Below are 16863 nucleotides of genomic sequence, written 5' to 3'. Positions count from 1 at the left end.
AAAATACCAAGTAGCTGTGCTTCATTTAGAAAACATTGGGAAAGATAAGTAATTCTTCCATAACACCATCCATTAGATATTATTATTTTCTGTATTATTACTAGTGTGTGATTTATATTAAAATCTAACAGCCACACTCTGACCTTTAATGCTAACGTATGTGGGTGTTGTGTGAGTTTGCAACAATCCATGTGCAGCATGCACAAGGATTCTTCTGGTAGACATAGTTTCTCCCAAAACAGCTGTTAGATGAGGAACAGCTCAGGCTGTATATTCTTTTGGATGGTATGGCCCATTTCTTCCAAAGCAATTGGTCTGTGCCAAGGAAAACAAGGGTGAGGTTCAGTTATCTCTATGTGTTCTTCCTTCCTGCCACTTTTGGGATGCATCAGGAAAGTGGTTTATGCCCTTTCCCAAGCACAGTAGGTGGTAGTTGTGACCGTCCTTGCATAGATGGTACAAATGGAAGGAAAGCCTTTCAACATTCATTCTCTGCCAGCTGTATGCCATTATAATGCTCTTTCTGAGACCATCCTGCCTATATGTCTATTCTGAATTCATTGCAGAATATAATCCATTCCATAACAGTAGCATTATTTTGAACCTAACTATGCCTGTTTTAAAATGTAGAGGGTTGGTGGAGGGTTATGTTTCATGATGGCTGGGTCTATACTTGCCCCCAGCTTCGAAGGGAGCATGTTAATCAGGGCAATGGGAGATTACTAATGAAGTGCTGCGGTGAATACGCAGCACTTCATTAGGCTAATTCTCCCCTGCAGCAACTTCGAAGTGCAAACTTCAAAGTGCCGGCATGCCATGTAGCCATGGCATGTTCCTTCCAAGTGGCTTTATTTTTCAAAAGTTTGGAAAGTAGCACGGACACTTTGAAGTTCCTGCAGCCACATGCATGCCAACACGTCGAAGTTTGACACTTTGAAGTTGCCACGGGGGAGAATTAGCCTAGTGAAGTGCTGCGTATTCACTGCGGCACTTCATTAGTAATCTCACGTTGCCCTGATTAACATGCCCCCTCCAAAGCTGGGGACAAGTGTAGACAAGCCCGATATAATTTTATTTAGTCAATTTGAACTTAAACAAAATATAAGTAGAAGTGCTGTCTTGTGATACACTGCATTGGTTTTACATCAGAAACATATGAAAGGGGCTGCTGAAGGCTGATTTTCATTGTTAGCAGGTTCATAAAATAAAATAGCAAAAGCCTTCTATTTCATCGACAGTAGATGAAAAAAATCAGAAATGCAGATAGCTTCTATATTATTTCCTCTCATACCATATTTCTCTGAGAGCAGAGTTCCTCCCATGACTGTAGTATAAAGTCAGAAAGTTGTGGGCATTTTACGCTCTCTTTTCAATGGTCATTTCTGAAGGCTGTGATCTGCAAAGTATTTTTCATGTTTTAACCATGTCAGTTGCATAGATAACTTTGAAACGAAGAATCTTTACAGTGCACTTATGGAAGGGGAATGAGGTGGATATCTAAGAATCTAGAACACTGAAGAATGTGGTGCAGTTACCGTTTGACAGAGTTAGGCTATGTCTCGATTACAGGGATTTGTTGACAGAAGTTTTTGTTGGAAGTCTTGTTGAGGGAGTTTGGGGGGGAAGATTGAAGGGGGATAAATATACTTGGCATTCTTTAAAATTTCTGTTAAACTAAACTAAAAGTAAAGGCAGCTGGTCAGACAGGCCCTGTGCTGTTGAGGAGAGTGAAAGGCTGAGGGAAGGAGAACATTCAATGGGACCAGAGGAAAACGATTGAAATCCAGGACCTCAATGGTAGTGTGGTCTGAAATGCTTCCATTTCCATCTGCAAGGACAGGGACAGGTAGAGAGGCAGCACTGTAGGGTTTCAATTCATGCATGAGATAGTGGAGTAGGGAGAAGAGGTTTAGATTTATTAGCAACTGGGGAAAATTTTAGAAACGGGAGGTTATACAGCTGGGTTGGGCTCCACCTAAACAAAATTTGTACCAGATTGCTGGCACTGAATATTAAAAACCTCAGAGCAGTTTTTAAAATAAAGGCTGTAGCAGAGGAGCTCATAGATCAGAGATATATCTAAGGAGAGTGTTTACTAATAGGCTGTGGCCACACTAGTCCCTCCTTTTGGAGCAGTTATGGTAATGAGGCACTTTGGCAGATGCTTATGAGGTGCTCCCGTGAATATGCAGTACCTCATTAGCATAATGGCAGCCATGCGTGCTTGAAAATTGCTGCTTTCAAAATGCACGCCACCCAGGTAATCAGGGGCCTTTGGAAATGACTCCTTGATTTCATAAACTCCTTCTTCCCAAAACCAAATGGACAGTTGAGGTGCTAAAAGAGCATTCAAAGACGATAGTCATTTTGGAGAAACTAAATAAATTCTTTGCTTCTGTCTTCACATCTGAGAATGTTAGGGAGATTCCCAAACCTGAGCCATTTTTAGGTGACAAATCTCTGGAGTTCTCCTTTAATGACATGTCAGTCTGGGATGTTTTTGGATCAAATTGATAAATTTAACCACAGTAAGTAACTGGGACCAGATGATATTCACCCAAGAGTTCTGAAAGAATTCAAATGTGAAATTGCGGAATTATTAACTGTGGTTTGTAATCTATCCTTTTAAATCATCTTATATACATAATGACTGGAAGATTGATAATGGCTATGTCTACACTAGCCCCAAACTTCAAAATGGCCATTTACATTTACATGGCCATTTTGAAGTTTACTAATGGAGCACTGAAATACATATTCAGCTCCTTGTTAGCATGCGGGCGGCCGCGGCACTTCGAAATTGATGCGGCTCGCCCTGACGGGGCTCCTTTTCAAAAGGACCCCACCTACTTCGAAGTCCCCTTATTCCCATCTGCTCACAGGAATAAGGGGACTTCGAAGTAGGTGGGGTCTTTTCAAAAAGGAGCCCCATTGGGACGAGCCGCGCAGTGGCGAGCCGCGTCAATTTCAAAGTGCCGCAGCCGCCCGCATGCTAATGAGGCACCAAATATGTATTTCAGCGCTTCATTAGTAAACTTTGAAATGGCCACTTACATGGCCATTTCGAAGTTTGGGGCTAGTGTAGACACGGCCAATGAGATGCAAATATTTAAAAGGGCTCTAGAAGTGATCCTGGCAATTACAGGCCAGTAAGTCTGATGTCAGTACTGGGCAAACTAGTTGAAATTGTAGCAAAAAATGGAATTGTCAGACATTTAGATTAACATAATTTACTGGGGAAAAGTCAACATAGTTTCTGTAAAGGTAAATCATACATTTCTAATCTAGTAGAATTCTTTAAAGAGATTAACAAGCATGTTTTCAAGAGGGATCCAGTGGATATAGTGTACTTAGATTCCCAGAAATTCTTTGACAAGGTCCCTCACCAGAGGCTCTTAAGTAAACAGTTGTAGGGTTTGTTTTATTTGATTTTTAACGTGTGCAAACAACATTTCAGCTAAAACTTAGATAACTTAGAAATAAATCTAAGTTTTTGCAGAAACTTTGCTCGAAAGAATCCGCCTGAAGCATCCTCCTGGAATTAATACCTTTGCCTGACTGACAAAGTTATTAGCCATAGGAAACAGTCTCATAATGGAAAGTGTTGGAGAATCTTAAATACCTGCTCAGACTATAATTCTCTAGTATGGATAGGTATCTTTTTCAACCACTTACCCTTCTATTTCTGTGAATTCCCTCCTTCATGGGAATCAACAGCTGTCCTCTGTCTCTCTTCTGCTTTCCATCAGGCAGGTGTCTGCAGGCTTCCAGTCACTCCCCCAGTATTTTGAAAGGGCAATGTTTAGACCCGAAGCTGATGTAGTGATACCTGCTGATTGGGAAAATTGAGATCCATATTGTTGAAACCTTTGGTAGGTGCAGAATACTCCTCTGGATGCCCATCTATAGGTTAAGGTGGAAAAAAAATGTACGAAAGTGATTTACAAAGCTGCTACTTGTATGTTCCTGAATTTTCTGCACAGTGCACCAGAGCATTGTCTTGGAGAATGGATGTCCGCCCCACCTCCCCAGTGATTTTGGAAGTGGGTCGGGAATGTTGAAAATCTGGTTCAGGTACCAGCAGCATGGCCAACTCAAGCAATATATGTTAGGGGACTCAAGCAGCACTGAGCTTGTCATCTAGCTCCCCAAAGACTGAGGTTACATAGATTAAAGATTCACCTTTCAAACTCTCCGGGTACATCTACACTGGAGAGTTTTGTCAAGGGGCTTCCTAGGTGTTGAAGAGTCTAACTGGAGGAGTGTGGGCGTCTTGCCATTTCCTGTTCCTTCTCACCATGAATAGTATAGCACATACTGAGGTTTAGACGTTAGGATAGAACATATCTATTTCATAAGTAGACTAGTAGATTGCAAAATGTACTATTTTTCAAGTGCAGAGGAGTTCTGTACATCAGTGTGTGTTTTGGGGGTGGGGGAGAAAGTTCAAAAATTGATTTTGCCTCTGTAACAGAAGGTTTTAAGAAGTCAACTAATAAAATGTTGTTACTGTGCTCCACGTTGGTTCACATTCAGCTGAGGACTATGTCTCACTGAAACCTAGCAGGGAAGAGATTTTTGATGGTACAGATGTTTCAAGCAACAGTGTCTAAAAGACACTATGGACACTTGTTAATGTTAGTGTAATGCTGAAGCACAAATATGTTCTAAATATTTCATAAACAAGTTTTTGGAAAATACTTCTTGTGCTTCTGGTGAGGACGCACCACTAAAATGAACCTTAATTTGCACTATGTTGAGTGAAAAAGAAGGAGGAAAACTGAGTTATGTATGTGATTGTGCAATATAACTATTTGTTAATTTCTTAACTTGGGTAAAATAACAGAGAAGACACAGCATTTCAGGTTAGCAGCTCAAGTAACAGCATATTGGAAGGCACAGGGAAGAATGTGAGCTGAGTTAAACATAGTCACACTGTCTTCACTGCTATTTTAACCTGAGTTAAGAATATGCTTTTGTTTTTGCAGCATAGATGTACTCTTAGTCTTTCTGCGCCTCGGTTCCCCATCTGTAAAATGGTAATAATAATAATAATAATAATAGTAATAATGCCCTATTTCACAAGGGTGTGGTCAGTATAGGTTCTGGGGGACACATAAATATAACCAACTTTTGACTTGTCCACCAAATTAGTATATCAGTTTGCTTCCATAAATGATATTAATAGTACCATACTCTTACAAATAAAAAGTACATGCAATATCTTAGTAATAAACAGAGGCAAAAGTGCTTATCATGCAGAATCCATTCTGTTGTTTCAACTCCACTTAATCAAACAGAGATATGAATCAGACATAATAACTGGTCCTCCTATATGCTTCTCTTCTAGAATTACAACAACAGCTGCTTGTATGATGGATTTACGAAGATACCCGCTGGATGAACAGAACTGCACACTGGAGATTGAGAGCTGTAAGTACTTTTGTAAATCCTGCTTACTGGATGGTCAAACTGTTTTCAGATGTTTTATTTATTTATTTTTGATACCTGTTATAAACCCAGTTGCCTTTTTTCTGTTGACATTTAGATCCTTATAAACACTCATAACAAATTTAGCTTTCCAGATGGATTAGTAAATTTGGCACAAGGATTAGAGGAATTTATTTTGTGTTTTGAGGGACAATTTCCAGCTTTAAGTCTCACTCAAATGGCTTGTTGTATAGTTCATGTGAAGAACAAGAGGATTATTATAATTTTTTATCCTTCTGTGGTGCTGAACTGTGTTGCTGGTTACTTTTCTTTTAAAAAAAAAAAAAAAAAAAAGGGGTGGGGGGGGTTAGATTTTTCTTTGCAGTTGATCTTTTATCTCCAATACTGCTGATAGACTTTTGGTGCACGTGTAATACAGTGCATTTTATGTGTTAGTGTAGATATTCAATCAAAGATCAGTTTTTTCATACAGCTAGTTTTGTTGTGAAATAAAATTTTAAATATGTTTACATTGAAAGCAGTTTGCAGAATGTTAATATACAAGAGAGCAAAACAACGTATGGCCATATGATATATGCAATATTGCAAGCAATGTTATTTGACGTTGTAATTAAGATTGTCATACCATTTCCATGATAAGCTCTGTTTTTCAGTAGAACTGTAGAACGCTCATCTGTGATCATCCTGAAGTTGAAAAGTGACACACTTCATATTCTCTGAATGGAATTTATTGAGTGATCTGCAAGCAAACCAAAGTTAATTTGAATGCTTTAATATATGAAATTTGCAGAATTTGTTAAACCATTTATACTCTTTATAGTTTAAAACAGCTTTGATTATATACATATATGTGGTGTATATGCACATTAGTGTTTTCAAAGCAGTAGCTGGCTAGGCTTCAGTTCTGCAAAGATGTATATGCACTGCAATTCACATACTCTTCCCTGTTCAGGAAAGCACTTCAGAATATTAAGCACGTGTTCAAGTCCCATTCACTTCAGCTAAATTTAAACATTTGCTTCAATGCTTTCCTGAACAGGGATACTTTTCTGAATTAGACCCTGCACAGTAAGTATTCCCACTGAAATTATTCACAGTGCATAAACCTAAGCATAATTGGTGGTTTACACTTTTTTTTTAAATCTTTGTTCCATACTGAAATATTTAAGTATCAGATATTGTGACTGACTTTGCTCTTGTCAATCTTTATCTATGGTAAATGTATATGTATACCCAGAGGCACTGAGACCTCATCTGGGGTGAGTGAAGTCTCTGCTCTACATATAGATTCTCTTAAGTCAGTAAGAGTACTCCAGTTGATTTCAGCAGGCCAGGATTTCATCATTAACGTGCAGTGTTTAAACATTAATGCACAAACTGTGCTACAGGTTATACCTCCCTTGTCTGGTAGCCTCCAGACCTGAGCAGTCCCGAATGATGGAATTTGCTAGACCAAGTAGGTGAGGCCTCCTGCCACTACCCTACTCCCTGCCCCCCAGGTTGCTACAACAGGAACTCCACTCCCAACCCACCAACTGGGCTCCCTGGCCTGGCTCACAGCAGTGGGGCTGCCAGTAGGCCTCCCTTCCGCTGTCCTGCCAGCCTGCCTGCCTGCAGGTTCCGCACTGCTGGTGCTCTCTGATCCAAGGGACTCACTGGACCACAGATGTTGCCAAGCCAGAGAGTGACAGACCAGAGAGTTTCATCCTGTAGTTACATTACTTAACTGTAGAGAAAACGGGGAACCAATTTCTCTACTGACATAACTCCAATGAGTCTGCACATTAATGCCTGCAGAGAGAGAGATTTCTTTCACCAAAGCATTATTCTCCCTCTCCCCTCTCCCAGTGACTCCCAAATAATGTTCTCTACTTCAGAAAATGTTCTAGCACCGCCCATTAGAAATAATTCTAGCTCTGAACTTTTGTGTTATCAGCATGCCTTTCATTTATTTTGTACCAACTGCCTGTGTATAAGAGGAGCTGTAGCTATGCTATAGTTAAGATTAAGACTCATTACAAAATAAACTTGATCCCAGTGTGAATAAAGTTTGGAAAAAGACAAATCTGACAAAAATTATATTACAATAATAAATGTATGAGCAAAGAGTAAAATCAAACATGAAATAACCTAAAAATTGTGTTTGTCTGGATCTTTTTGGAGCAGCTCTAAAATTTTGTGGCTTAAACAAATTAAGTGCTTAAGAGTTACAACTTCAGCTATGCCATTATTACATGGATTACCCTTTTGCAAGGCCCTTGCCCTGTCTGCGAGTCAGTGTACCAGGTGTAAAACTAAGATAAGGTATATTGTATTTAATCTGACTTTCAAGGTGATAGAATGTTGAGGGCCATCCATTAGACAGAGATGTTAATAATTGTGTGAACCTAAGAACAGCCATACTGTGTCACACCAAAGGTCCATCTAGCCCAGTATCCTCTTTTCCAACAGTTGCCAGTGCCAGATGCCCTAGAGGGAGAGAACAGATAAGGTAATCACCAAGTGATCCCTCTCCTGTCCTGCATGTCCAGCCTCTGACAGAGTCTAGGGACACCATTCCTACCCATCCTGGCTAATAGTCATTGATGGACCTAACCTCCATGAATGTATCCAATTCGTTTTTGAACCCTGTTAAAGTCTTAGTCTTCACAGTATCTTCTGGCAATGAGTTCCACAGGCATACCATGTGCTGCATGAAGAAAAACCTCCTGTTAATCTGCTATCCATTAATTTAAGTTGGTGACCGCAAGTTCTTATGTTAATGGAACAAATAAATAACTTTGCCTTTTTTTACTTTTTCCACACCAGTCGTGATTTTATAGACATCTATCATGTCTCCTCATTTCTAAGCTGAAAAGTCCAAGTGTTTTTGAATCTCTCTTCATATGGCAAACATCTTAATGTTTTTGTTGCCATTTTCTGAACCTTTTCCTTTGCCAATATATCTTTTTTGAGATGAGGCAACCACATCTGTATGCAGTATTCAAGATGTCAGCATACCATAGGTTTATATAGAGGCAATAAGATATTCTGTCTTATTCTCTATCCCTTTTTTAATTATTACTAACAATCTGTTGTTTTTTTTTGACTGCTGCTGCACATTGAGCGGATCTTCTCAGAGAACTATCCACATTGACTCCAAGATTCTCTTGAGTAGTTATAGCTAAAATAGTTTCCACATTTTGTATGTATAGTTGGGATTATTTTTTCCAATGTGCATTAATTTACATTTATCAACATTAAATTTCATTTGCCATGTTGTTGCCCAATCCCTTAGTTTCTGAGATCTTTTTGAAGGTCTTCACAGTCAGCTTTGTTTTTAACTATCTTGAGCGGTTTAGTATTGTATGCCAATTTTGCCACATCATTGTTTAACCCCTTCTCCAGATCATTTATAAATATGTTGTACGGGATTGGTCTGAGTATTGATCCTGGATGATTGCCACTCTCCATTTTGAAAACTTCCCATTTATTCCTTCGTTTTGTTTCCTGAAGTTGAACCACTTAGTCTGTGGGAGGACCTTCCATCCTGTCTTACGATCACTTACTTTACTTAAAAGCCTCTGGTGAGACACCTTGTCAAAGACTTTCTGGAAATCTAAGTACACTACATCTCCCTGGTCCACATGCCTGTTGACCGCCTCAAGGAACTCTAGTAAATACATAGAGCACAACGTACCTTTACAGAAACCGTGCTGATTTTTCTCCAACAAATTATGATCATCTATATGTCTGTCAATGTTATTCTTTACTACATTTTCAACTAATTTGCCCAGTACTGACATTAGACTTACCAGTCCATAATTACTAGGATCACCTTTTTTAAATATTGGTGTCACATTAGCCATTTCCCAGTCAATAGATACAGAAGCTGATTTAAAGGATAAAATACAAACCAGTTAATAAGCTCAGTTTCACATTTGAGTTATTTCAGAATTTTTGGGTGAATGCTGCTTGGTCCCAGTGACTTGTTACTATTAAGTGTATCAATGTGTTCCATAACCTCACCTAATGAGACCTCCTTCTGGGACAATTCTTCAGTTTTATCACCTACAAAGATTGTTTCAGGTTTGGGAATCTCTCTTACATCCTCAGCTGTGAAGACCAAAGCAAAGAATTAATTTAGTTTCTCTGCAAATACTTTATCATCTGAGTGCTCTCTTAACTTCCCAATCATCCAGTGGCCCCACTGGTTGCTTAGCAGGTTTTCTGCTTCTGATAGAAAAAACATCTGGCTATCACTTCTTGAGTTTTTAGATAGTTGTTTTTCCAACTCCTTTTTGATTTATTTTTTCTTCTCACATTTTTACACTTAACTTGATAGAGTTTATGCTCCTTTCTCTTTTCCCCACTAGGATTGAACTTCCACTTTTTAAATGATTCCTTTTTATATTTCTCTGCTTCTTTTACTTGGTTGTTAAGCCACAGTGGCCCTTTTTTGGTGCTCTTCCTATTTTATTATTTGGGGTATACATTTAAGTTGGGCCTCTATTATGGTGTCTTTGAAAAGTTTCCATGTGTTTGCATGGAATTTACTTCTGGCACTGTCCCTTTTAATTTCTGTTTAACTATTATCCTCTTCATTTTTGTGTAATTCTCCTTTCTGAAATCAATGCCACAGTGCTGTAGTGTTTTCCCCACCTGGGGGACGTTAAACTGTGTTACATTGTGGTCATTATTTCCAAGCAGTCCAGTTATATTTACCTCTTGGACCAGATCTTGTGCTCCACTTAGGACTAAATCAAAAATTGCTTTCCTCTGGTAGGTTCCAGAAACAGCTGCTCCAAGAAGCAGTCATTTAAGGTATCAGGAAATTTTCTCTCTGCATTCCGTCCTGAGGTGACTTGCACCTACTAAATACGGGTATAGTTGAAATGTACCATTATTATTGAGGTTTCTTTGTTTATTTTGATAGCCTCTCTAATCTCCCTTTGCATTTCACAGTCACTATCACCATCCTGGTCAGGTGGTCAGTAATATGTCCCTACTGCTATATTGGTATTATTACAGCATGACATATGATGTTCTGAAGCTCTTTCTTAGTGCTCCATATTACCATTATGAACAGGTCTGCATGTCCAGGTGGAATGCAAATCTGTCCAACCATTACAACTTCTTGAGTCAAGTTTTCCAGATTGAAATTTGCAACAGCTCTCTCTCTTAATTTTTTTTTAAATAAAAAGGCATAAAATCATTGCCCCATGCCCAAGGATCAGTTCAATTTAATTTCCTGCACACATAGATTAAGACATTATTTTGATGGAGGGTTTTATGACTAGGTAAATGTGAGCTGGGGAGAAGCAGTAGACCCCATTTTTTGATCTGAAAAAGTGGGTCTGTCCCGTGAAAGCTCATCACCTAATAAATTATTTTGGTTGTCTTAAAAGTGCTGCATGACTGCTTTTTTTGTTTTGATAGCATACAGACTAACATGGCTATTTCTCTGTCCCCATTTTTACAGTAACAGTTCAACAGGTAGGATTAACATGCTGAATTATCTATATACTATAAGCAGGAAGAACAATTAATTAAAACAGTGTCATATTTTTGACTGAAATACGAGACACTTACTACTTTCTTATAGCTCTGTGGACATAAATTATGTTTTCTCTGGTTATGTATGATTACAGCTCATCCATAAAGAAAGAGCTGTCTTGAAAAATCTGTTTTTCTATTTCTATGATGCTTATGTACTGCCAATGTTAGGTAGGCATGATCCTTGCCCTGTAGCTTTTTTCATCTTTCCTCCTCTTTCTCTGCTGTCAGCCAATGAACAAGTCATTGCTGAGTAGTAAGAATGAGACATGAGAGGAAAGTCAGCTAGTCATCACCTTCCCAGCAGGATAATGGCAACAGAGATAGCTTCCCTTTCAATGATGTGCTGATATCAGAGGGTAGATGACTCTTCTTTTCTGTCATCTCCCTCTGCCGCTGTTTTGTGAACAGCTCAGCCCCTTATGGCATCCTAGGCGACATCTACACTATGAGATAAATTCAGCTTTATTAAAACCGATTTTTCTAACATTAGGTTTTATGAATTCAAATTTGAGCATCCTCACTTCTCACAGGCTCCCCACAAATCCAACTTACTGCTGCCAAACACAAGTCGCCAGACATTGACTGTAGCAGCAGTGTGTTGTGAGAACCTATGCCACAGTTACCTCAGCCTTGTAGCATTCTGGGTATTTTCACTGGTGCAGCATGGGAAAAAAATGACCTGCAAGTGGCTGTGGGCATCTGATGACATCTTCCTTCATGCTGGGGCTATTTGTAATGGGTAGATGCGCTCACAGCACTCGTAGCAAAGAACAAAAGACATTTCTCAGGCTCTCATACAAACATGAGCTCTCAGCCACAGGCTTCCTGGTCCTGATTTGAAATTCATGGTCTTCCTGTTACCTAATTCCTGTGTACCGAAGATCAGCAGCCAGAGCGGAGCACTGAGGGGCATTGTGGGTTACATACAGGGCACCTTTGGAGGCTAATGATTTCCACACTGGCCTTTAATTGAACTTCTGAATTGGAGCTTAATTCAATACCCATCAGGTACCGAAGATATTGTCATATCAATATTAGTGCTCCGTAAATCAAGCTAATGGTATTTAGAGTGAAGAGAGTCACATGGCAATGTCAAGCTAACTGCCTTAAATGCAAATGTATCTTGTAGTGTAAGCATAGTCCTAAATAAGTTGATCCTCCCTCCCTCCCTCTCTTTATTCATTTGCGTATTATAGTTCTAGTGTTCCAGGAAAAAAATGTGTAAACAAAGGAGTCAATAGTCTTGAGGGTGCTTGGAGGCAAACACGTGTTTTAGGAAGCACATAGAATAGTGGTTCACTTCAGCAGAAGAGGGGTATATTTTAAATATGCACTGAGGGAGTTTTCTTGTATTCTTTTCTACATTGACAGGAAGTTTTGTCAAGTGTCAATAGCAGGAAACTGGAAGTTGCAATCTTGGATCTTTTTCCATTCACTTATTGCATGAGTTATGTAGTTTGTGTACTGTCATTTGTTCACCTGTGTTGTAAATATTTCTACTTCAGAAAGATGTTCAACGGCATATTCCTTTGACCACTTCTGTGCAGGTGCATTAAGAAATAACAAAAAAAAAAAAAAAGATAGCTTTCCATTCTCACCTGCTCTTAGTGTACCCACCCAATTAGTAGCAGGAAAATATACTGACCTATTTTTTTTTCCTCTCACTGCTGGGCAAAAAGCCTAGCTGATGTATTTAGCAATACTCTGTGGTCCCAAGAATGCTCAGTCAGCTGTGTTAAGGCATTGCAGACCTCCACGTATACCTGAGCACATACTGCCTTTGGCAGCATGTAGAGAGGGGAAGCCCATAATGCTCCTATTTGGAGCAGTAATAAGAATAGTTACAGAAAGCATTTGTCTAGTCCTCAGTGAAACAACTGATGTGGAATCAGGATTAGAGCTGTGATCATAATGGAATATTCTTTTCACTTCTGAAAAACCAGGAAACATTCAGTCAAAACAGAAATGAATTTTCTCAATTATTGGCCCATTGAAAAATTAAAAAAAACAACTGCAAAATCCTTCATGATGGGTTGAATGAGCATTTGAAAACTTCTAATTTTAAAAAATAAAATTAGAGGAATATTTCAAACAAGTCAATCAAAATTTTGCATCTTGCAAATATTGAAATGTTTCAGTTATTTTGAAATTTTGTTATTTTTTTCTTAACTAAACAATACGAGGAAATTGGCATAAAGGCATGAAATATCATAAGGTTACCAAAGCTGCACTTTTTGCCAAAATAGGCTTAAATAAGAATCATGCTTAGCTTTAGTGAGAAATATTCAGAAGCTGTCCACATTGCATTAAACCAGTGTGTTTGTTCCTATTCCGAATGTATATCATGCTGCTGAGATGAGTGCTCCTCGTGAATATTTCAGAGCTTGAAAGGAGATCTCCAAAACAACAGATTAAAACGTGGTGGCTGTGTTGATACTTACATTCCTCCTTCGAAAGAGTCATGCAAATGAGGGAAAATGCAAATGAGGTGTATATTTACATATCTGGCACCTCATTTGTCTATTCTTTCAAAAGAAGAAGAGCAGTGTAGACGTGGTTCTTTTGAAAGTAAACCCCATCTTCAAAAGAGCTGCGTCTACACTACTCTTTCTTTCTAAAGAAGCTCTTTTGAAAGAATATGCAAATGAGATGGCAGATATGTAAATATGCACCTTGTTTGCATTTTCAATTTCCCTCATTTGCATGCCACTTTCAAAAGAGGAATGCAAGTGTAGACACAGCTGGTCTGTACCCTGAGGGACTCACAGGCCGTTTCTACACAGGCCACTTCCTTTGAAAGTGGCATGCTAATACACGGAGCGAAAGACGTTAATGAGGCGCAGATGCAAATTCCCCATGCCTCATTGGCATAACATCACATGATTTGGAGTCCAGAAGACTGTTCTTCGAGGCTCCAAAACGCCATGTAGAAATGCGGACCCAAGGGGGTTCCGAAAAGTTTTGGGAAGAAGGAGCCTCCAAAAGGAGGACTTCCTTCCAGAAGCTCCCCCCGGGGCCACGCTCTACACGGCACTTTGGAGTCTGGAAGAATGGTCTTTCAGACTCCAAATCACATGGTGTTATGCTAATGAGGTGTGGGGAATTTGCATTAGCATCTTTCGCTCCATGTATTAGCGTGCCACTTCCGAAGGAAGTGGCCTATGTAGAAACGGCCACAGTGTAAATAGATAACCTTTAACATAGAAATGATGCACTGATACAAAGTGGAATGTGTTGCATTAAACTTTAAAATGAGTACCTTTCTTCCCACGCAATCCAGGGTGCTGTACAAATATGTATACACGTGTTCAGTGCAGCCTTTTCAGGGAAAGTGGGAAGCCAAAAGGAGATCTTTTGCACAGAGCTCTATAGGAGAAAGAGGGTTATAAAATGCAAAATAAACACCTATTCTTGAAACACATCATGCAGTCTTTAGTGGTTATGCAAAACATACGGAATCTTGATTGTGAATTTTTTGTTTGTTCTTTTCTGAAAGTCCACCTGCCGTAAACCATGTGCACACCAGTGTAAATTCCTTGGAATGATGAAAATCTGAATTGAATGCTCCAGTTTGAACGTATGGTTCCTGGTGGTCTGAGTACTTGTACCTGATGTTTAGATAATTTTATGCTCCGACTCGGCTGAGGAGTTACCGGCTAGTAAGAGCACTGGCTGGTTACTTTTGAATCTGTTACTCGTTGCTGCAGTGCCGCCTGCTGGTCGTGCTGGGAGTGTTCTCTGCCAGCTTGTGTCCCATCTGCTTTATCTGTTTCTAACAGCTCCACCACCTGGTGTTAGGTCCCCTGTCTCTCCTTCTCAGGTACATCCTCTTTTTTTAAAGGTCAAATATGGTGACTTGCTCTGTCCGAAGTACCCTGTGCTAGCAGACAGCTCGGTCCCTCTCCCTCCCGAGCTGGAGCAAGAGTGCGCTCCTCTCCTGTCGGAGCCCTTCTTGCAGGGTCCAGCTTACCTCTGATTGGTTGACTGGAGCCCACCTCCAATGTGCTCCTGAGACAGCCCTTTCCCACGACTCTTTCACCCTTTCTGTGCCACTACTGGGCAGCCACCCCGTAAGAGCCCCCCCCCTTTTTTTTTAATGTAGAGGGAAATCTGAGATGTAATTCAAACCCTATGCGGTGGGGTCCAATAGAAATTCAAAGATCACCACACTTGTGGTTGTCATCCTTCCATGTTCACCACAGTTCCACCCCCCCACACCACTCTAAATAAATGCATTACCCTTCCTACAGAGCTAGGCTTCCCTCCCCACAGCTCTAAATAAGTGCATTCCCCCCCAGCCAGGCACTCCCAGCCCCCCCTTTAAATAAATGCCCCCTCACTCTCCCAGAGCCAGGCACCCCCAGCTCTCCCATTCTAAATCAATGCCGGTGACTTTCCAGAGCCACTGGGGCCAGGGGCATCTCTGGAGCAGCTGGAGAGGCTTCCAGGGTTACTGGAGACACCATCACAGGGGCTGCCAGACCTGCTGCTGCTAGGGCTGCCAGGCAAGCTGAGGCCAGAGCTGCATCTGGGCCTGATGCCACTGGGGCCACAGGAGCAGCTGGGGCCACCGCCACCCTAGCTGGAACTGCTGCTGGGGACGCCAGGCCTGAGATGACAACTCTGCTGCCACATGCTTCTCCCCCCAAGGGGTGGGGCATGCGTGCAGAGCAAGTGGACAGAACTGCTGCATGCAGCTAGCTCTAGGAGGAGCCACATTTGAAGTCCGTAAGAGCGGCATGCGGCTCCAGAGCTGGAATTGTCACACTTCAGGGTCCTGTTCACTATGTGTGGCGAGTGGTGAACATATTAGACACTGCGACTTTAAATCCTTTCCTCAGTCAGTGGGCTTGTCTTCACTTGCCCCCAGCTTTGAAAGGGGCATGTTAATCAGGACAACTGGAGATTACTACTGAAGTGCTGTGGTGAATATGCAGCACTTCATTAGGCTAAGTCTCTCCCACGGCAACTTTGAAGGTTCAAACTTTAAAGTGTCAGTATGCATGTGCCCCTCAAAAGGAGTAAGGGAACTTCAAAGCAGCGTGGGCGCTTCGAAGTGCCTGTGGCTACATGCATGCTGGCACTTCAAAGTTGCCGCGGGGGAGAATTAGCCTAATGAAGTGCTGCATATTCACCACAGCTCTTCATTAGTAATCTCCCATCGCCCTGATTAATATGCCCCCTTCGAAGTTGGGGGCAAGGGTAGACGCAGCCAAGGAGTTTCTTTTCATACACCCCAAGAAGAAATACATTCCCATCTCATTCACAGTGCTAGCACATTTCTTCTCTTTGTTACTTCTGCAGACCCTAGAGTTTGCAGGGGAAAGGACTTTTTCTTTTCTTTTCTTTTTAAAGACAGTTCAGTTGAGGAGAGAAGATCATTCTTTCCCTCTAGAAAACATGAATCATTATAGATCCCTTAGTTATGTTTCTCTGGAATTACTAAATGATCTTTTGAAAGTAAGTGACAGAGAATGAGAACAAAATAGAGGGAACATACTTCTAAAGAATAGCCCAAAATTAGATATTTTGGGTATGTCCTTTTCTTGGTTCTTTTTTCTTTACATCCTTTTCTTGGGCATATGTTTAGGAAGCTAAGAATAGAATAGAATATTAGAAATATAGGGTTTCAAAAAGTGATCGTCAAAAAGTTATCACGCTGCGAGTCTCCACCCTGTAGAGCAGCTATTTCTACTTCCACCTGTTGCACTGCTGTGCTTGGCTGGCATCCTTCTTCCCCAGTGTTTCTGCATTCAACTCTGACCCCTTTTTAAGAACTCCCAACAGTTTGGCTTCCTTAGCCATGAGATGATGAAGCAAGAAGGTCTGTTGGAAAGAGATGGGATTCTCCTGACCAAGCAGGGGAACAGCATG

General features: G+C 40.6%; 1 protein-coding gene across 2 annotated transcripts in view; it reads left to right on the top strand.

Annotated features, from left to right (window-relative positions):
* GABRB2 (gamma-aminobutyric acid type A receptor subunit beta2) overlaps positions 1 to 16863 on the top strand; it is a 218564-nt gene that overhangs the window by 132562 nt on the left and 69139 nt on the right. For both annotated transcript variants that reach the window (XM_075009449.1, XM_075009450.1), the window contains exon 5: positions 5351 to 5433. In XM_075009449.1, coding sequence (XP_074865550.1) covers positions 5351 to 5433 — 83 coding nt within the window. The remainder of the gene's footprint in view (positions 1 to 5350; positions 5434 to 16863) is intronic.

The sequence above is a fragment of the Carettochelys insculpta genome, chromosome 15 (assembly GCF_033958435.1).
Source record: "Carettochelys insculpta isolate YL-2023 chromosome 15, ASM3395843v1, whole genome shotgun sequence".
Taxonomy (NCBI): domain Eukaryota; kingdom Metazoa; phylum Chordata; order Testudines; family Carettochelyidae; genus Carettochelys; species Carettochelys insculpta.
Note: the sequence above shows the minus strand (reverse complement) of the source record. Positions and strands in the feature narration are given on the sequence as shown.